Source organism: Ahaetulla prasina, chromosome 1 (genome assembly GCF_028640845.1).
Source record: "Ahaetulla prasina isolate Xishuangbanna chromosome 1, ASM2864084v1, whole genome shotgun sequence".
Classification (NCBI taxonomy): Eukaryota; Metazoa; Chordata; class Lepidosauria; order Squamata; family Colubridae; genus Ahaetulla; species Ahaetulla prasina.
In genome coordinates, this window is record NC_080539.1 from 132,971,167 (window position 1) to 132,993,093 (window position 21,927).

Below are 21,927 nucleotides of genomic sequence, written 5' to 3' on the forward strand. Positions count from 1 at the left end.
AAAAAAAAAGAGCTTTTGGAAGCTTTTTTTAAAAAAAAATTCTGCTGGTGGTCACAAGAAAAGTAGTAATCTCTACATGAGAAGCTTCAGGTTATTTAACATCTTTCTTGTTCCAACAAACCTTAGCAAATAGCAAAGGTCTGCATGGGTCCGTGAATGTGACTGCGTTTGAATTGGTTGGTCACCATGTCGCAATCCTTCATTATCCCAGTAACAGTAAATAAAAGCTCCAACAATCAATCAGTCTCTCCTTCAATGTCTGTTTCCCAAACCAGAAAGAAGTGAAATGACCAATGTTTGGGCGATAAAGGGGGAAATAAGTACTGTAGATATGAGTAGCTGAAGTGAATATGTATGTTTTTCACAGTGACAATCCCTTCAGTGAGAAGCTTGAATGCTTATGATGTCACTTCAAGGACGATGCGTGTGCGGTGGGAACCTGTAAAAGGAGCGACCGGCTACATGTTGTTATATGAGCCTGTCAATGCCACAATACCAGCAACTGAAAAAGAGGTAACAACTAGCTCGAGAGAGAGAAGATACTTATATTTGCTCTTATATACCCAAACAACCAGATATTGGCTTACAGTATAAAATCAAATGTATCCACAGGTGTGATTTATTTACTTATTTATTTATAAAACTTACAAGTCGCCCATCTTACCTCAAGGTAACCCTGGGCAATAAATGCTTTCTAAGAAAATATCTTTAAACAGTTTGTTTTTTATTTTGATGTTTTGCCTCTTCGTTTTATTTATTTCTTCTAGATGCGGGTTGGAGCATCGGTGACTGATGTACAGCTGGTTGACTTGATTCCAAACACTGAGTATACTTTAACAGTTCATTCAACTTTTGGTGACCTCACTAGTGATCCACTCACTACTCAGGAAGTCACATGTAGGAATAACACAGTTTTTCAAAATATTTTGCCTGTTGCCATCGTGATTTGTGAGATCCTATAAGTGAACAGCTGTGTTAGTCCATGGTAGCCAAAAATTAGAAGGAGCTCATGAAAGCTTACACCTTTTAAGAAAACTTGTTAGATTGAAAAAGTGCCATCAAACTCCTTTTTACATATATCTGCAGTGTAATTACTGCCAGTTGTAAGCACTTACCACAAAGATTGCTCTGCTAGGATTGCACTTCCTAGATACTTCAGCCAGCATGGATTACTATTTGTGACTTAAACTCTTTCAAAGGGTTAGGTAACTTTTCGTGAAAAGATACTGAAGTTTGAAGCATTTTGAAAGCATCGATGTTAAGCTTGGAACATCAACCATTGGAATTCTTTTTCTAGTAACGGCTGGGATTTATATAGCTATTTTTCATGGATAGCATAGATTTTGGGAAGTATTTTCCCCAGAAAAATGAAAAGATAATTTCTTTATTATATATAACTTTACCTATTTGGTTTGTAACAATAGGGATACTGTCTTCAAAAACGTTGTCTTCCTCTGCAGTTCTGTACAACAGTTTTTAAACTGAAACTGAATGAATGGATGAATAATAGATGGTGTATTAATTTAATAATTAAATTAAATTCAGAGTAGGATAAGTTGCCAACAAAGGAGAATATGTGTAGCTCAGGGTTGAAATGAAGGGTCCTTGGTGCTTTATGAGCTTGCTTGTTTTCTTGCAGATGTTTCATTACCCTAACTAGGTAACATCATCAGTGCTAGTAAGGAGTGCTTCTTGCTGTCAGTTTATATTCTAGTGACTTGCCTGTCTATGTGGGTGGGAGCGGTCTTAGGGATTTCTCTAATTGGTGTTAGGGTGTTCTTTAATTGATCCTTTCTTATTATGGTGAAGGTGTCATCTACATTTCTGACATAGGATAGATTGGCTATATGTAAGCTATTTATTTATTTAGAGGAATGTTGTCTAAGAATTTGGACAATACTATGTTTGTTTTTCAGTACCTTTAAGTGGAGTAAAAAGATTAAGGCTAAATGATATTACTCATAGCAGCATGAAAGTCAATTGGGATCATGCTCCAGGAAACGTTCGTAATTACATAGTGAAATATAAAGCAGCCGAAGAAAATGAAGTAAAAGAGGTAAATTTGTGTGTGAAAATAAATATTTAATCAGAATCATTTTATAGGTATTGTTAAGAAGTAAATAAGAGCTGAAGTCCATGATCTGTAAACTTAAGATCAAATGATTTTAGTTTCTTTGGCTTTAAGGATACTGTGATTATACTGTACCATGAGTAGGATTTTATTATTATAAGCAAAATGGAAGTCTAAATTGGATGATGCATGAACCTGCATAGCAAAAAAAGAGGACGCTTTTAAAATAAAATTTTAAAAATGGGAACATTAGCATAGAGATGGGAAATCAGGCTGTATAAAAAAATAGACAATATTTGGTTTTATCCTGATTCAGTCATTTAGAAAACATTGTAATATAAACAGGGAGAATAACCATAGTGAAAAGTTGATTTGCCATATCTTGATGCAATGGAAATGGGATTTTTAGGCAACAAATCAAATTTATTGTGATTTAACGATATTCATGTAATGACATGTTGAAAATAATGTAATTTTTTTCTCACGTGCATAATGACATCATCGCACAATATATTGTGAGAGCCATAGCATCTCTTTGTAGCCGCCTGAGTCAATTTAGGATTTGAATGAATGTGATACTTACCCCACATATCGGAATACTAGTTTGAACAGCTACAAGCAGCATTGCACTTTTCAAACAGATCGAATAAAGAAAGTGCCACATATTTTAAGCTGATCATTGGAGAAGTGTAGAATTTTGTTCTTTCAATGTTTGAAAAAATCCAAGATAATATATGCAGTTTAACATCTGATAGTGTAGCTTGTTTGAAAATAAACATATTGCATAGTTATACCCATTATTAATAATATATTAGAATTCTAATATATTAGAAATAGTTGTAAACTTTCTACTGGCTAGGAAAAATGTCAAGGGAAAAATGTGGCTAATTTGTTTATGCAGGTAAAAGTGGATCCATCCCAGACCAGCATATCTCTTCCTGATCTTATTTCAAAAACACGCTACCATGTAGAACTGGCTGCAGAATATGATGAAGGGCTGTCGGTGCCAGTAGCAGCAGAAGCCACCACCTGTAAGTCTATGCTGCTGCTTAATGGGCTTCTTTAGATTCTCATACAAGGGTGTGGCCTGAAATACGGTTTTAAAGAAGATAATGCTGAAAATATTATTAGAATAATATTAGAATAGAATATATTAGAATGCTGTAGCTTTGTTAGCTAAAATAGATAGCTAGAGTTGTGTGTTGCATTTGCAAACCTTTGTGTTTGAGTGTCAAGTGTATGAGTATGAGTCAAAAGCCATGGCACCATAAAGTTTACTCACAGTTTGAAGTGCATCATGAACAGATCTCTGCATGCCTAATAACTGTCCATGACCAAAGTCAGGGCTTTTTTGGGTTCATTAGTTCCTTTCCTTTCCTTTCCTTTCCTTTCCTTTCCTTTCCTTTCCTTTCCTTTCCTTTCCTTTCCTTTCCTTTCCTTTCCTTTCCTTTCCTCTCTCTCCTCTCTCTCCTCTCTCTCTCCTCTCTCTCCTCTCTCTCCTCTACTCTACTCTACTCTACTCTACTCTACTCTACTCTACTCTACTCTACTCTACTCTACTCTACTCTACTCTACTCTTTGGGCTGAGTATTTGTTTCTACTGCTGTTGCCAAGGTAAAGTTTAGTGGGTAAAATGACAATAAAATGACGAAAGTCATTGAAAATTGGGGAATGTAGTTTTTGTGAAGATGATGTGTAGTTTTGATTGGCTGAGTTAATGTGTAGATGATTCCTATGTGACAAGACTATGAAAATGTGTTTTTTTTTGTAAATATACGGTTATCATCCAACAACGTAAGCTTTATTGCTTCATTACACTCAATAGTCCCATTTCTGAAGTCCTACATAGATTCCGTATCTGATTAAAGTAAGTAAAATTATCTGGAATCATTGAAATGAAACCTCTTTCATTTTATTAATAGTGGATAGGCTTCTTCTTATCCCAACCAGAAAGGTTGAAAAATTTGTTATCAACAGTACGGGTGGCATATTTCAATCTTAAACCTAAAGATACATACCTTGAAAAACTAGGCTTATTTCAATTTCATAGCTTCACATGAACAATATTGCGTCTGTGCTTTCAGTCCACCATATTCTAATTAGTATCTTTTATGTCATAATGCTTCCAGTTAAGCAATGTAAGAGCATCTCTATTTGATTGTGATAGTTTTCTACAATAACTGTACATATGACCCTGGTAGACCCACAAACAGGTCATCTTCTACTTTATTACAGCAATAAGACCACGTCTTTCATTCAACTCTATGAAAATTGAATCACTTCCGCAGTTCCCTAATTAATCTTTCCCTCTCTAAAAAACATTGAAATAGAGTTTTGAAACATGACTTGTTGAGTCTTTCTCAGCATTCATGGGCCTGAACTTGCCATATGTAAATATTAGTCACAGCAACATTTAATATATGTGAAGCTTTAGAAAAAGTGAAGGTTGTTCTAAGGGGGGAAATTATTGTGTATATTTCCTTGTTGTTACACACAAAACAAAAAGATCTTACACAATAAATTTCTGTATCTACTGATTTAGTATAGATGTTTAGACTTTTTCTCTCTCTTTTCCACTTTACAGTACCTGTACCAGCACCACTCAATTTGAGAACAGATCAAGTAACCACAACTAGTTTCAGAGGTACTTGGGATCATGGAGCACCTGACGTAGCTCTCTACAGAGTAATGTGGGGGCCTTATGGTGAACTTGAAAAACAGGAGGTAGGAATTTTTGGATTCTTGAAAATGAGTAAATTCAACAAGTGTGGCAGCGTTAATCTAGTGATTATATGAAATTTAAGCAGTTACATTTACTTATAACTAAAATCCGAGATCCTATGTGTCTGTGGATATTTTCTTGGCTACTACTGTATAAGGCTTCCTCCTAAACCTGATTTTAAAATATATTTAATTGAAAGATAAACAGATGCACATTGAGAGCATATGCACCAAAGACAAATTCCTTGTGTGTTCAATCACACTTGGCCAATAAAGAATTCTATTCTATTCTATTCTATTCTATTCTATTCTATTCTATTCTATTCTATTCTATTCTATTCTATTCTATTCTATTCTAAATGGGAACCTGTAGTATCAGCCTCTGGCCCCATCTAGAGAAGATTATTAAGAGAAATATTACCTCTTCTGGTAAGAAGATGTCTTGTGATGGTCACTCCCTTTGTGGTAACTATTTTATAAATAAGAATCTCCATTGCAATCATTTCTTAGAGCATTTCTAATATGTTTTCAAAATTCTAGAAGTGCCCATCAGCCCCAAAAGATTGACCCTTAAAGATAATTAATGTTTGTCAGAATGTTGGAAAATGTATTTGTAGCTAAGGAATATCAAGAAACTTGATTTTTCTTCCTCCTTTCTCCAATATGTGAGGCTGCAATAATAGAATCCAGTAATTCATATAGAGGTAAAGCCCAATGCTGGCTGGCTTGGTGACATCTGTTTATTAAAGATGATGGTTTTATTGAAGATGATTGTTTATGGTGAATTTTTTGGAGTGGTCCCTTCTCATCACATATAAAGTCCCTCTTTGAGGAAAATGGGTGGTTCAGAAATATGATAGATGATGGATGGATGGATGGATGGATAGATGATAGATAGATAGATAGATAGATAGATAGATAGATAGATAGATAGATAGATATTCAGAATTGATGGTACCTCTTGAAGATGAATGGATTGGTTATATAAAACTATATACATGTGTATGTATATGAGTGTGAGTGAGAGAGGTGAGGTGGGGGAGATAGTTTGAAAACTCATCACAAATATGGCACCCAAAGGTAAACAATAACTTCACTTACTGAAAAACTCATCAGGTTTTTTTTTTTATTTGAATTTATATCCCGCCCTTCTCCGAAGATTCAGGGCGGCTTACATTGTGTTAAGCAATAGTCTTATCCATTTGTATATTATATACCAAGTCAACTTTTATTGCCCCCAACAATCTGGGTCCTCATTTTACCTACCTTATAAAGGATGGAAGGCTGAGTCAACCTTGGGCCTGGTGGGACTTGAACTTGTAGTAATTGCAAGCAGCTGTGTTAATAACAGACTGCATTAGTCTGCCGAGCTACCAGAGGCTCAACAATAGAGCTCATGTAATCACCTAATGCAGGGGTCTCCAACCTTGGCAACTTTAAGACTTGTGGACTTCAACTCCCAGAGCAAAGCTGGCTGAGGAACTCTGGGAGTTGAAGTCCACAAGTCTTAAAGTTGCCAAGGTTGGAGATCCCTGACCTAATGCAAATGCCTGGAGAAACCACCAGGTTCTCTAGGGCCTTGAGAAAGGCTAACAGTTGCATATTTTATAGGATATACTTTACCATATTAAAAATGTTTATGATTGATACATTAATTCCTTGGTATATAGCCTCTTCTAATTTTTTTTCTTCTTTTTCCTCCATAATTTTTGAAGACAATTCTAAATGGTGATGAAAATACGCAACTTTTTGAAAATCTTAACCCAGACACTTTGTATGACATCTCAGTTACTGCAATTTATCCTGATGAATCAGAAAGTGACGAACTGATTGGCAGTGAACGTACATGTACGCAATTTTGAAATACCTTAATTAATTAATAATTTGGGATGATTTAAGGGCACAGGTTTCACACCCACTCAATCTCTGTTGTATCTTTCTTTACAGTGACCATTGTGCCTATAACAACACCAGGTAAGTGTTTCACTTCATGGCTAGCATGTTACAAATTAGGGCTAGTAGAAAGAATAGGAAAGATAGCAAATAGATATCCCTGGGGGAAAAAAATCACACACACACACACACACACAGAGAGAGAGAGAGAGAGAGAGAGAGAGAGAGAGAGAGAGACAGTGTGTGTGTGTTTTTATGTATAAAAAATTCCCTTGAGTCATTTATCTTACATGTTCAATGAGCATCTTGAGGCATCACTGAATTATAGCATATTTTTAGAAGCCATAAACTGAAGATAAAATGTTGTGATGCAAGCAATGAATACTGTGTTTGCACCATAGATCTCTCATGCTATGAATACTGAATAGTATGCATCATGGATCTTGTCCAAAGCTTTCGACCTTGACTTTTATTATTTGTTATATTAGTGGGAAAGTAATGTACAGACATCCTAACTTCCTTCATGTATTCAAATGAAATTCTCTTCATCTTATTTTATTTATTTTATTTTATTTATTTTGTCACAACAATATATGTAGGAATCATACAAAAGATTATATAGTATATAAACATATATGGGTAAATATAAGGAGGTATAAGCATATATATAGAAAGAAGAAAAGAAAAACAATAGGACAGGAACGGTAGGCACGTTTGTGCGCTTATGCACGCCCCTTATGGTCCTCTTAGGAATGGGGTGAGGTCAATAGTAGAAAGTTTTTGGATAAAGCTTTTAGGATTATGGGAAGAGACCACAGAGTCAGGTAAAGTGTTCCAAGCACTGATGATTCTGTTACAGAAGTCATATTTTCTGCAATCTAGATTAAAGCGGTTGACATTAAGTTTAAATCTATTAGTTGCTCTAGTATTATTGCAATTAAAGCTGAAGTAGTCTTTAACAGGAAGGACATTACAATAGATGATTCTGTGAGTTAAGCTTAGGTCTTGTCGAAGGCGACGGAGTTCAAAGTTTTCTAAGCCTAGGATTTCAAGTCTGGTGGGATAGGGTATTCTATTGTTTTCAGAGGAATGGAGAACTCTTCTTGTAAAATATTTCTGGACACGTTCAATTGTATTGATGTCAGAGATGTGGTGAGGGTTCCAAACAGGCGAGCTGTATTCTAGAATTGGTCTAGCAAATGTTTTATATGCTCTGGTTAATAGTGTGGTGTTTTTGGAAAAGAAACTACGCAAGATTAGGTTTACAACTCTTAGAGCTTTTTTTGCTATGTAGTTGCAGTGGGCTTTGGCACTTAGATCATTTGACATGAAAACTCCAAGGTCTTTAACGGGATGGGGTCATCTGTAAGGTAATGTCCATCTAGTATGTACTTAGTTTTGGGTTCTTTTTCCTATATGTAAGACTGAGCATTTGCTGGTTGAAATTTGAGCTGCCAATTTTAGACCAAGCGTTAGATGATCAAGTTCGTTTTGAATGATAGAAGTATTGTCTGTGATGTTAAATAGTTTGACATCATCAGCAAAGAGAACACAATTACTTGAGATATGGTCACAAAGATCATTAATGTATAGTATAAAGAGTGTTGGTCCAAGAACGCTGCCTTGAGGAACGCCACTCTTGACAGGAACAGGATTTGATAGAGCATTGCCAATTTTGACCACTTGTTGTCTGTTAGACAGAAAAGCAGATATCCATTTGTGGAGGGGTCCTGAGATGCCATAGGATATTAGTTTTAGGAGAAGTTTATCGTGTACTATTGAGTCGAAAGCTTTGCAGAAGTCTATGTAGATTGCATCTATTGATTTGCCTTGATCAAGATTTGAAGTCCATATGTTTTTGCAGTGCAGAAGTTGTAAGTTACATGATAATTTTTTTCTGAAACCAAATTGTTTGTTGGAGAGTAGGTTGTTTGTTTCTAAGTATGAGGTAATGGATTGGTTGATGATAGATTGGTTGATGATCTTCACTCATTTTATCCTTATAGGAATTATATGAAATAGATTAGATTAAGAGTTAGTTGCTGACCTAGAGTCACATAGTTGGCAAGTTGCATGTCTGTCATTTTGGGTTCCCCAGTGCAATATGGCAGAGTAGTATTTTATAAATGTTACTTGGTATACATTGAAGTCAATTAAAATATACTTACTATATGTTGGTGAAGATAAAATTATTTAAATTCCATATTTTAGACAGTTCTGTTTAATTTTAAATAAAAACCCAATTTAATTTAAAATATTAAAAAATATTTTTCTCAGACATGAGGACCTAGTTTTCATATGGTAGTGTAGACTGATTTTACTGCACACTTATTTTTTATAAGATTCTGCTCAGCAACTCTTTTAATAATTTCATTCCAGTACCAACGAGTCCCCCACGGAATCTCCAGGTATATAATGCAACATCTAATAGCTTGACTGTCAAGTGGGATCCTGCCATTGGACGGGTACAACGCTACAGGATCAATTACCGACCTACTACGGGCGATGGTGCTGAACTTTCGGTAATTAATTCTCCAGAGGGAAAGCATTCACTGTTTTTTAAAAAAGTTTTTTTAGAAAGAAAAAATGGTCTATTCCAGGGGTCTCCAACCTTGGCAACTTTAACACCTGTGGACTTCAACTCCCAGAGTTCCTCAGCCAGCTTTGCTGGCTGAGGAACTCTAGGAGTTGAAGTCCATAAGTCTTAAAGTTGCCAAGGTTGGAGACCCCTGGTCTATTCAGTGTGTTAGATTGTTAAAAATTTTAACAGTCTAACACTCTGAAGAGGTCTTTTTTTCTTCTTTTTTATAGTTTTAACATGCATATTTCCATAATCGGGTCAAAGTTTGCTTCCTACATTACAAAGAGGAAATATTGACTGTTAGATAAAAAAAATATCTCAGTGTAGAATTTTACTTGAAAGAGAGGGAGAGAAAAGTTGCAGGATAATGTTTCAAGTAGTTTGAATCATAAGTAAAAGAACCTCCAACAAGCCATCATTACAGGTATATATCTACATATGACAGGAACTAGAAATACCTCACAGGAGCAGCTGAAGGCAACTTCTCGAGAGTTAGGGAATACATCTCAAACTAATCCTGCCAAGACTGCAGACATAATCCTTGTAACAGATAACACTTCTAGCTGCGCTTCAAGCCATGCAAGATTTCTAAAATAGATGAAGCTCACCCATAGAGAAAAACACACGTAGCTGGATGTTGATTATGAAGATATACATATGTTATGTTATGAACCATATACAGTTAATTTTGCTGTGTGTCCTTGCAATTGGATTTTGCTGAAATTTCCTGTCATATTATCTGTCTTACTCTCCATAATAAAAACTGAACAAAGGCCCTGGGATCAATGAGTCAGTTACGAACCGGGACGATGGAAAAACAAAAAGGCAATTATGTGATGATATGACTTTGGATACATGTGCATAGGTTCCAGGTTTTGCAGTGTGATGTCATGCTATACCTTTGTCCTTTTCCTCCTCTTTTCCCTACAAATGCCTATGCTAGGCAGCTATAGGTATTATGTAGCCAATTTTAATTAATCAGTCAAATGCGCATTCTGTTCTGTCCTCCCTCGCCTCCGTCTGAGCGATGGCTTAATTAGCCGGCACTATCAGCTCTGGCAGCAAACTAGCGAGCGTATGCCAAGTGTCTTTGTTATCTCCCTCGACGCCGATGAGTCACCCAGGAACAAACAGTACTTCAGCTCTTAGTTAATCAGTTGATTTGCCTGCTATGAAGAGGCACAGCAGCTCTTGCTGCCTTTATATCCTGTGGGGTGTGGCCCCATGACTCAGCACTTCCTAGGCCTGCCCACCCCTGCTTCTGTTGTTCCCGCCTCTCCTGCCTACGAAACCTAGGGTCCAGCCAGGCCTGATTGCCATCAGCTGGGTCTGAAGGCGTGGCCTGGGGGGAAAGGAGTCAGGGGACGGAGGCCTCGTTATCTCTTCCACCTGGCCTGCCTCTGGCTCCTGGAGCTGAGCCAGGGAAGCCGGTGCTCCCGAGGTAAGTCCTGATGGCCCTTCCCCCTCACTTTCCAAGTCACTTTTTGGCAAGAGGCCCGGCTCGGAGGGCACAGACACAACACATTCTCATGTTTATATTTTTAACTGATATGCAGAAATAAAACAATTCTTTTATTTTTAAAAATCATTGCATTGACTGATGTCTTGTCATTCTTGTGTCTGACAAATAACCAGGTAGACAATTAAAAAATGTCCACCTAACAAGTTATAAAATGTTAAATGAAATAGTCACAATGCTGTCATTCTGAGCTAGAAACCTGAATCTGTATAACATGCAAAACATAATTCTTTTTCAGACTAAACTCCCTTTAGTTTGTTGCCTTGCTGTTTTTCATGTCATTCCATTGTATTCCAGTCCACAGTAGGAGGAAGCAAGAACAGCATTGTGCTTCAGAAGCTGAGGCCTGATACCCCTTACCGCATTACGGTTTCTTCGATTTATGCCGAAGGGGATGGAGGACAAATATCAGGAAGGGGCAAGACTAGTAAGTGAAACCATCCTGAGCATTTTGTTTTTCACTGAAACAGAATCACAAAAGAGATTTTTAAATGATTTGGGGATGTTGGCAGGTTTTGGAGTTCATGATGATATGGCCCTCAGTCTTTTTTTTTTAAAAAGCCACATTATCAATTTCTAAAAAACGTTTCTCTTTAGTTTGCTATTTTTCACATCATTCCACTGTATTCAAGTCCACAGTAGGATTCAAATTAGGATTTATTTTGAGTCCGTACAGGTAGTTCTTGAATTACAGCCATAATGGATCCTGCCCGTTACGGTTGGAAGTCGCGACAAATGTTAAAGGAACTGCCTCAAATACCAGCCATCCTTGGTCTCCCTACTGTAGGGGTCTGCAAACTTGGCTCTTTTAAGACTTGTGGACTTAGTTGGCTGAGGAACTCTGGGAGTTGAAGTCCACAAGTCTTAAAAGAGCCAAGTTTGTAGACCCTTGCCCTACTGCATTTGTTAAACGAATGCACAGATCGTAAAGGGGAGCTCGGGGTGGGGGAGAGCCTGGGAGGTCTAGTGCAGGCACTAGCCCACCTGCCTCAGGCCTCCCAAGGCTTCTCTCAACCCATGTTCTCCTTTCTATCCCTTGGGTGCCTCACATGCCAACCCTTGTACAGCTGGCTGTCTTGGCAGTGAGAAACAATGGGGCAGGAACACGCTGTGTGTGCCCGGCTTTCCTAATTCTGCCCCTGCCCTTCCTCCTGCCAAAGTTCCTCCTGCCTTTCTGAGGCAAAAAAGGACCAGTTTCCTAGCCTTTCAGAGTTTTCTGTCCCAACAACTGGGAGGATACAAACCTTCCCTGACTGTTGCTAGCCTTTGGGAGGCCATCCCCTGCATGTAAAGGCAGAAGCTTCTGGAGGTGCTTTATTTATTTATTTATTTATTTATTTATTTATTTATTTATTTATTTATTTATTTATTTATTTATTTATTCGTATTTGTATACCGCCCTATCTCCCGAAGGACTCAGGGCGGTTCACAGGCAAATAAAAAACATTTATGTACAAATTAAGATAACCATTAAAAAACTTATTCTAAAAGCCAAATTATTAAAAATAATATAAATATTAAAACCAGTTTAAAACCCCTATAAATTTAAAATCTAGTCCAGTCCTGCACAGATGAATAAATGTGTTTTAAGCTCGCGACGGAAGGTTTGGAGGTCCGGAAGTTGGCGAGTCCTGGGGAGTTCGTTCCAGAGGGTGGGAGCCCCCACAGAGAAGGCCCTTCCTGGGCGTCGCCAGGCAACACTGCCTAGCTGACGGCACCCTGAGAGTCCCTCTCTGTGAGAGCGCACGGGTCGGTGAGAGGCATTCGGTAGCAGTAGGCGGTCCCGTAAGTAACCCGGCCCTATGCCATGGGCGCTTTAAAGGTGGTTACCAAAACTTGAAGCGCACCGGAAGGCCACAGGTAGCCAGTGCAGCCTGCGCAGGATAGGTGTCATCACGGGAGCCACGAGGGCTCCCTCTATAACCCGCAGCCGCATTCTGAACTAACTGCAGTCTCCGGATGCCCTTCAAGGGAGCCCCATGTAGAGAGCATTGCAGTAATCCAGGCGAGGCGTCACGGGCGTGGTGACCGTGCATAGGGCATCCCGGTCTAGAAAGGCGCAACTGGCGCACCAGGCGAACCTGGTAAAAGCTCTCCTGGAGCGGCCGTCAAATGATCTTCAAAGACAGCCGTTCATCAGGAGGGCCCAAGTTGCGCACCCTCTCCGCCGGGGCCAATGACTCGCCCCAACAGTCAGCCGTGGACTCAGCTGACTGTACCGGGATGCCGGCATCCACAGCCACTCTGTCTTGGAGGATTGAGCTTGAGCCTGTTTCTCCCCATCCAGACCCGTCGGCTTCCAAGCACCGGGACAGCACTTGATAGCCGTTGGGGTGGCCCGGTGTGGAAAATACAGCTGGGTGTCATCAGCGTACAGCTGGTACCTCACACGAAGCCACTGATGATCTCACCCAGCGGCTTCATATAGATGTTGAACAGAAGGCGAGAGGATCGACCCCTGCGGCACCCACAAGTGAGGCGCCTCGGGCCGACCTCTGCCCCTGTCAACACCGTCTGCGACCGATCGGAGATAGGAGGAGAACCACCGATAAGCGGTGCCTCCACTCCCAATCCCCCAACCGGGCGCAGCAGGATACCATGGTCGATGGTATCAAAAGCCGCTGAGAGGTCTAATAGGACCAGGGCAGAGGAACAACCCCTATCCCTGGCCCTCCAGAGATCATCCACCAGCGACCAAAGCCGTCTCAGTGCTGTAACCGGGCGGAAGCCGGACTGGAGCAGGTCTAGATAGACAGTTTCATCCAGGTGTAAGGAAACTGATATGCCACCATACTCTCTACAACCTTCGCCGTGAGCGGGTTGGAGACCGACGATAATTACCTAAAACAGCGGGTCAGGAAGGCTTCTTGAGGAGGGGTCTCACCACCGCCTCTTTCAAGGCGGCCGGGAAGACTCCCTCCACCAAGGAAGCACTCGTAATTGCCTGGAGCCAGCCTCGTGTCACCTCCTGAGTGGCCAGCACCAACCAGGAGGGGCACGGGTCCAGTAAACACGTGGTGGCATTCAGCCTACCCAACAACCTGTCCATGTCCTCGGGAGCCACAGGGTCAAACTCATCCCATAAAATGTCACCAAGACCACCCTCAGCCGTCTCACCTGAGTCACCGCAATTTTGGTCCAGACCATCCCGAAGCTGAACGATTTTATCGTATAGATAACCGTTAAACTCCTCAGCACGTCCCTGCAGCGGGTCATCCCGCTCCCCCTGATGAAGGAGGGAACGAGTCACCCACAACAGGGCCGCTGGGCGGTTATCTGCCGATGCAATGACCGAGCAGGCGTCGCTACGCCTCGCTTGCCTCACTCCCACTAGTTATGCCCTATTATATGACCTCACTAGTGTCCGATCAGCTTCCGAACGGCTAGACCTCCAGGAACTCTCTAGGCGTCTTCTTCGGCGCTTCATCCTCTCAGCTCCTCGGAGAACCAAGGGCGGTTGGGACCTGTGCGGGTCAGAGGCCGCAAAGGCACGACACGGTCTAAGGCCCCCGCCGCGGCCCGTTCCCAGGCCGCAACAAGTTCCTCAACCGAGCCGTGAGCCAGCCCCTCAGGAAGTGGCCCAAGCTCCGTCCGGAACCTCTCCGGGTCCATCAGGCGCCTGGGACGGAACCAACGTATCGGCTCCGTCTCCCTGCGGTGTTGAATGGCGGTCAGAAAGTCCAGGCGAAGGAGAGAGTGATCTGACCATGACAAAGGTTCAATGACTATTTCCTTCAAGTCCAGATCTCTCAACCACTGACCAGAGACAAAAATCAAGTCCAGAGTGCCACCCCCAATGTGAGTAGGGCCATCAACTACTTGGGTCAGGTCCAAGGCCGTCATGGAAGCCGTGAACTCCCGAGCTGCTGTCGATGACGAGCCGGAAGATGGCAAGTTAAAGTCCCCCATGACTAAAAGTCTGGGGGTCTCAACTGCCACCCCCGCAAGCACCTCCAGGAGCTCGGGCAGGGCAGCTGTCACGCAGCAAGGAGCCAGGTACGCGACCAGCAAGCCCATCTGACACCTATGACCCCATCTCACAAAGAGGGATTCGCACCCGGCAATCTGAGGTATAGTGGTCTCCCTCAGCTCTAGGCTCTCTCTAATCACAACCGCCACCCCCCCACCCCTACCTGAGCCCTCGGCTGATGGAATGCACGGAAACCCGGCGGGCACATCTCAACAAGGGGCACGCCCCCTTCCGTGCCCAACCAGGTTTCTGTAACGCCTATAAGGTCCGCAGCGCCCCCCTGAATAAGATCGTGTATTAGGGGGGCCTTATTGACTACGGACCGTGCGTTGCATAGCATGAGCCGAAGGCCCAGGCTCTGAGGGTCTTGACCATCTGGGGAATGGGAAAAGGACGGGGGATCGGGGCGCGCGATCGCCTGCAAACATAGAACGCGCGCCCCCCCAGGACGATATGATCCCCCCTTCCACCATATCTGCCCCTCCCACTTACCGTGCAAATAAAACCACCCTCACCAACAGGAACGCAATCTCCCCCCCTAACCTCCGAACCCATTAAAGGACCGTCACGAGCACGCGCAAGGACTGGCCCCCCACCCGACGGGCTACCCCCAACGCCCGCCCTAGCCCTCCCACCCCTTAAAAAAGCCCTATCTAAAAAACCCCAAAGGCTCTTTTTCTTCGCATGCTTCCCAAAATCTTTCGCTTGCTTAACCTTCTCCCTTCCCCAGAAAGCCACATTTCTTCAATAAATAAAACAGAAAACGCTGGGAGGGATCGTTTGTTTGATCCCCCTCCCTTTCCCCCAATTAGGTGCTGAACCTAAACTTTGCTCTCCAATCTCTATCCCTTTTAAAAACTACCCTGACTCCAGGCAGAAAAGTAGAAGAACCAAGCAAACAAGGAGAGGAAATCTTTCAACAGCTTTTTCCCTTGAACTGCAAGAAAAACAACAGCAACATCTCCAAAAGTTTAGCAGACTAGAGACTTGTGCAACAAAATGGCGGATGCTGGGTCTTTTTTTGCATCTGACTGCCTATAGGATCCAGCTAGGACTCGCCTTTAAGTCTTAGCTGGATCCTTCAATTAATAGAAGGACAGCAAATAGATTTGCAAACACCCAGTCTGGGCTGAATTGTGTTTCATCAGCTTCTCCAAGCACTGCAGCTGCTTTAACTTTGAAAGAGGGTCATATGTAGTTTCGGAGTACCTGTAGTTACTTTGAACAGCTGTTAAATGGCCTGTTGTTTCTTGACAACTACCTGTATTTAATATTTAGATTTTCTTTCTATAGCTTTCATTTCTTTAAATGGTATATATGTGTGAGTGAGAGAGGGAAGGAGGGAGAGGCTAATGTATGTTTATTTCTTCCAGAACAGGGGTCTCCAACCTTGGCCCCTTTAAGACTTGTGGACTTCAACTCCTTCAACAGCAAATTTACTTCAACAGCAAAGCTGGCTGAGGAACTCTGGGAGTTGAAGTCCACAAGTCTTAAAGGGACCAAGGTTGGAGACCCCTGTTCCAGAAGATTGTTTTTATTGAATGATAAATGTACAATTCTTGCACAGCTATTGTGTAGCTTCCAGCTTTCTTTCCCCAAGATAGGGCTTCTGTTCCTTGGGTCCAAATCAGACTGAGGTGGTGTTTTATTTCACTTTGGAGCACTGAGAAATAACAAAAAAGCTGGATGGCTTCATCACAATTATACATGGCCCTTTAATGAACTGTTCCTTTCCCCCAATTAGGTGCTGAACCTAAACTTTGCTCTCCAATCTCTATCCCTTTTAAAAACTACCCTGACTCCAGGCAGAAAAGTAGAAGAACCAAGCAAACAAGGAGAGGAAATCTTTCAACAGCTTTTTCCCTTGAACTGCAAGAAAAACAACAGCAACATCTCCAAAAGTTTAGCAGACTAGAGACTTGTGCAACAAAATGGCGGATGCTGGGTCTTTTTTTGCATCTGACTGCCTATAGGATCCAGCTAGGACTCGCCTTTAAGTCTTAGCTGGATCCTTCAATTAATAGAAGGACAGCAAATAGATTTGCAAACACCCAGTCTGGGGCTGAATTGTGTTTCATCAGCTTCTCCAAGCACTGCAGCTGCTTTAACTTTGAAAGAGGGTCATATGTAGTTTTGGAGTACCTGTAGTTACTTTGAACAGCTGTTAAATGGCCTGTTGTTTCTTGACGACTACCTGTATTTAATATTTAGATTTTCTTTCTATAGCTTTCATTTCTTTAAATGGTATGTATGTGTGAGTGAGAGAGGGAAGGAGGGAGAGGCTATGTTTATTTCTTCCAGAACAGGGGTCTCCAACCTTGGCCCCTTTAAGACTTGTGGACTTCAACTCCTTCAACAGCAAACTTACTTCAACAGCAAAGCTGGATGAGGAACTCTGAGAGTTGAAGTCCACAAGTCTTAAAGGGAGACCCCTGTTCCAGAAGATTGTTTTTATTGAATGATAAATGTACAAATCTTGCACAGCTATTGTGTAGCTTCCAGCTTTCTTTCCCCAAGATAGGGCTTCTGTTCCTTGGGTCCAAATCAGACTGAGGTGGTGTTTTATTTCACTTTGGAGCACTGAGAAATAACAAAAAAAGCTGGATGGCTTCATCACAATTATACATGGCCCTTTAATGAACTGTTCCCTTTTTCCCCCATTTCTATCCACTGCAATTCAGTTGTTTCCAGGCTCTGGACTTCTCTCTAGTGCTGGAATGCAGTTTGGAAAAATACCGCCTCAAATCTATGTAATCAGCAGAGTATTACCCCGCCAAAAAAAGGCTGTTGAAGCCATAAAGATAAAGTCTACTGAAAAACACTGTGTTGACATTCTACAGCTGGACCCTTAAAGGGTCATCATTAAATATTAACACACATATATTAAAGTTCTAAACCTTGAAAATATGATTCTTATGCCTCCCCATTTATTCTTTAAAAGCGTGCTCTTCATTAACTGTGTCACATGCGTGACACAGTTAATGAAAGGGGCATGCATAAGAGCACAAGAGTGCCTACTGTTCCTGTCCTATTGTTTCCTTTTGTTATATCCAATTAATTTATGTAATTTATTACATACTCATACTTATATATATACTTATATATTATATAGTTATTTCATGCTTACACTTATATATACTATGTGACAAAATAAAATAAATAAAAAATAAATAAATCTGGATTTTTCCAAATATTTGATTTGAATGAGAGAGGAAAATACATCCGAGTTAAATGTATTTAAACTCATTGCCCAAATGTGTTTTATTATGAGAAATTACTTAATAGTGGTAATGGGTAGGTACATATAATCCCACAAGGATGAGGATAGTAGTTTAATAACTATTATGTGATTAACGGTAGGGAAACATCTTTATTACTTTGGTTTTTATTTTGTCTTTCTTTTACAAAGATTTATTTTTCTAAACAGCCATGTGGCGAGATAGGTTAATCTGAACCAGCTTGATGAAAGATTACGTCATTCTATCTCTTCCTTTTTGTCAGCGGAGGTGAGGACAGGATTTCCCACCCACTGAGGCTAATGGCTTCAGGAACAGGAGAGCTTAGTTATACCATCAATAGTACAGCTGGATTGCTATTGAGTAGTGAAATTCCTCAGCCCTCCTTAAGTTTCAGAATTAAAGCAGCAACAGCAGCAAAGCAATAGCAGAGAATTGTATTCCAAGAAGCAGCATTTTTAGTAGGTTTTTACATTTCCTTTAGATTAAAGAAAACTGTAGGTTTAGGTTGTCCATGCAATGCATTTAAGAATGAACAATTGAAGTGGACATGACAGAGATGCATGTGTCGGTTTTATGCCACTCTACACAACTAGGGCAGCACTTGTTCTATCAATTTACTTTGTTATATCAATTTATATAGCCAACCCTCTCCCAACTTTAACATGCTTCACATTTAAGGTATATAACTTTGATTTATATTAATGCATATCTAAATATTTAATCTTTCTTTCTTTCTTTCTTTCTTTCTTTCTTTCTTTCTTTCTTTCTTTCTTTCTTTCTTTCTTTCTTATACTTTTAAATCACTTCAGAACCTCTCAATACTGTAAGGAATCTTAGAGTTTATGATCCAACCACTAGCACGCTAAATGTCCGATGGGATCATGCTGAAGGAAATCCGCGTCAGTACAAGGTGTATTATAAACCCGTGGCAGGAGGAACAGAAGAAATGGTAATTGTTTTGTATGCATATTTTGTACCTGTGTAGTTTCTGTACAGAGGCTTGGAGGCTCTTCAAAATGATGTGACCCTGTTTAATTATGGAGAACTCACCACTGATAACAAATTCCCCCGGGATTTTAGATTCGGATAAAATAAGAGGAGAACTTTAATGAACATGAAGGTCATCTTTTATATTATTAGAAAAAGTAGTTTTAAGAACACCATGACATTTCCAATTACATGCCCCATTTTACACTTTGACAGGTAACTTTGCCTGGGAATACAAACTATGCTGTTCTAAAGACTCTCCAGTCCGACACCCCATACAAAGTAACCGTCGTCCCTGTTTACTCAGAAGGTGATGGAGGCCGGGTGTCTGATACTGGGAAAACGCGTAAGTAGAACTGAGGAGTGTCTATGGAGATTCTCAGTCATCCTGGTCACGGTTGTCCCAAAGGTGTTTTTTTTCAAGAGGCAACTGGACTTTCTGGTTTTTCTTTGAAAATGTTTCGCTTCTCATCCAAAAAGCTTCTTCAGTTCTGACTGGATGGTGGAGAATTGAAGGATTATACTCCTTGCAGACAGTTGCTCATTTGCATTCTTTTAGCGAATCATTGAGGCCACCTGGAGATTTATCTGTGCTGTCAGGGTCATCTGAGTAGTGCAAATGGGTGTGGAGCCTTCTTGGAACTGTTGAAAGGACTGTGTTACAGACTAGGGGTAGAGGGGAAGGGAGACGACATCATCTATCTCCAATCTATAACACAGTCCTTTCAACAGTTCCAAGAAGGCTCCACACCCATTTGCACCATTCAGGTGACGACACAGTGGCCTCAACAACTTGCTAAATAGAATGCAAATGACCAGCTGTCTGCAAGGAGTATAAATCTTTCCATTCCCCACCATCCAGTTAGAGCTGAAGAAGCTTCTTGGATAAGAAGTGAAATGTCTTCAAAGAAAAACCAGAAAGTCCAGTTGCCTCTTGAAAAATGTACTTTCAGAACTGAGGAGTTTTTTTTCCTTTTTCATCAAATGTTGGGACTTTGGGCCACAATTTGGCCCAAAGATAGAATTAGGTAGCTTGCTGATTGTAAAGGGCTTAAGAAGATTACTTCATTATGCTATAGTATAGTACAAATCATTGATACTTTAGTAAAGTGACTTAAATTAGTAAGGTATTTTCGTAGATATTAGCCCATTTCCTATATAATCCTAAACCGGAAAGTAGCTTGCTTATTTTTGGCTTAGCTCCATGGCAAAACACATTTAAAACCAGTTTGTTAATTAATGAATCCAGATTGTTTTAATGATGGGCTCTTTGTAAGACTGAGCTCAGAACTACGATTTATGGGTACTTTATTAAAAAAAATCCTGTTTATACTCTGCCCAAAAATCTAGGTATGGTAGAAAAAATACAGGGAAGTTGAACTGAAATTGGCAAAAAAGTCATAATTAATTTGCTTGCAAGAATGATTTACACTTATTTAATAAAATGGTTAAAACAAATCCAGATGCAGGCATTGGCTTTAGAGTATTCTAGCCCAAGCAGAAACATATGAAAGAGTATTGTCAGGTTCTCTCTTCCAGAGCTGATCCTCTTCAGTGATAGCAAAATTATTACGATGGAACCTACTTTTAATAGACTGGTAGGGATGGAAGTGGAGAAGAGTATTGATTATTCCCCAATGTCCAGTAAATTGAAGTCATCATGGTGACACAAATGATATTATTTAGGGAATGACATCCTTGTGCAAATGATGCTTATTGGAAAATTTTCTCTACTTACATAATCTCTTCATGCAAATGATATAGACATTATTTACATAAATATTATTACACAGATAACCTAAAGTGTAACTGATATGATAGTTAAGTCTCATGATTATACTTTGATCAGAGTCTACAAATAGGGATATTTCTTTAAAAATGCAAATTTGTTTTGTATGATTCAGTGATGAGGGGGACACCAAGAAACATCCAAGTTTACAACCCAACAACAAACAGCCTTAATGTCCAGTGGGAGCCTGCACCAGGTCCAGTGCAGCAATACAAAGTTGTCTATAATCCATTAGCTGCCACAAAGCCACCAGAATCTGTAAGTAATTTAATACAATTACTTCCAAAGCAATCTGGTTGATGAAAAAGAAATAATGCATCCTATTCCACTGTAAATGTCTGAATATTCTGAATGTCATATACAGGTAGTCCTTGACTTATGAACACAATTGCTAGTTTCCATTGCTTTCTTGTCACTATTGTTAAGTGAATTACTGCAACTGTTAAGTTAGTAACGAAGTTGTTAAAGGAATATGGCTTCTTCTTTGACTTTGCTTGTTGGAGAGTCGCAAAAAGTGATCACATGATCTGGTACACTGCAATTGTCATAAATACATGCCAAACATCTGGATTTTGATCTTGTGACCATGGGGATACTGTAATGGTCATAACTGTAAAAGACAATTATAGTTCACTTTTTTTAGTGCCGTTGTAACTTCAAGCGGTCATGAAATGAATGGTTGTAAGTCAAGAATTATCTGTAGTATTGACATTCTTAGGGACAGCTTCATAACTTAATATCAGTTTGTGGATAAATGCTTCTGTGCTTAGAATCAGTGCAGTATAATAGTTAATTGTTTGGACTAGGAGTAAGAACATTGAGTTAAGGTTCACCCTCAATCATGGAAGCCCACTTTGTGACTTCCAATATTAGGTTTTTCTGAGCTTTCACTCCTTTACTTCATTGATTCATTGTCAAAGATAAAAAAAATTACCTCAGTGCCTTGGCAGGTGGCTGAAACAGGATATAGGAAAAAGTTAATAATAAAAATTTTAAAGCTCAGTATATCAGCAGATGGATAGAAGTAAAAAAAAAAAAAGCCACGCCAAACATTTTGACATTTCTAGACATTTCCACAATTTGGTAAGAGTGTATACAGAAGTATAATCCCCAGGTCAAGTCTTTCAAGTGAGTGTTGAGGTAGTTTCTCAGCTTAC

General features: G+C 40.2%; 1 protein-coding gene across 1 annotated transcript in view; it reads left to right on the forward strand.

Annotated features, from left to right (window-relative positions):
* Positions 1 to 21,927, forward strand: part of COL12A1 (collagen type XII alpha 1 chain) — a 145,971-nt gene that overhangs the window by 68,780 nt on the left and 55,264 nt on the right. Inside the window, exons 24-35 of the mRNA XM_058176236.1 lie at positions 368 to 513; positions 768 to 897; positions 1,917 to 2,056; positions 2,973 to 3,102; positions 4,656 to 4,795; positions 6,508 to 6,640; positions 6,740 to 6,766; positions 9,065 to 9,207; positions 11,083 to 11,212; positions 18,804 to 18,943; positions 19,198 to 19,327; positions 20,886 to 21,028. Of these exons, the coding sequence (XP_058032219.1) occupies positions 368 to 513; positions 768 to 897; positions 1,917 to 2,056; positions 2,973 to 3,102; positions 4,656 to 4,795; positions 6,508 to 6,640; positions 6,740 to 6,766; positions 9,065 to 9,207; positions 11,083 to 11,212; positions 18,804 to 18,943; positions 19,198 to 19,327; positions 20,886 to 21,028 (1,532 nt within the window). The remainder of the gene's footprint in view (positions 1 to 367; positions 514 to 767; positions 898 to 1,916; positions 2,057 to 2,972; positions 3,103 to 4,655; positions 4,796 to 6,507; positions 6,641 to 6,739; positions 6,767 to 9,064; positions 9,208 to 11,082; positions 11,213 to 18,803; positions 18,944 to 19,197; positions 19,328 to 20,885; positions 21,029 to 21,927) is intronic.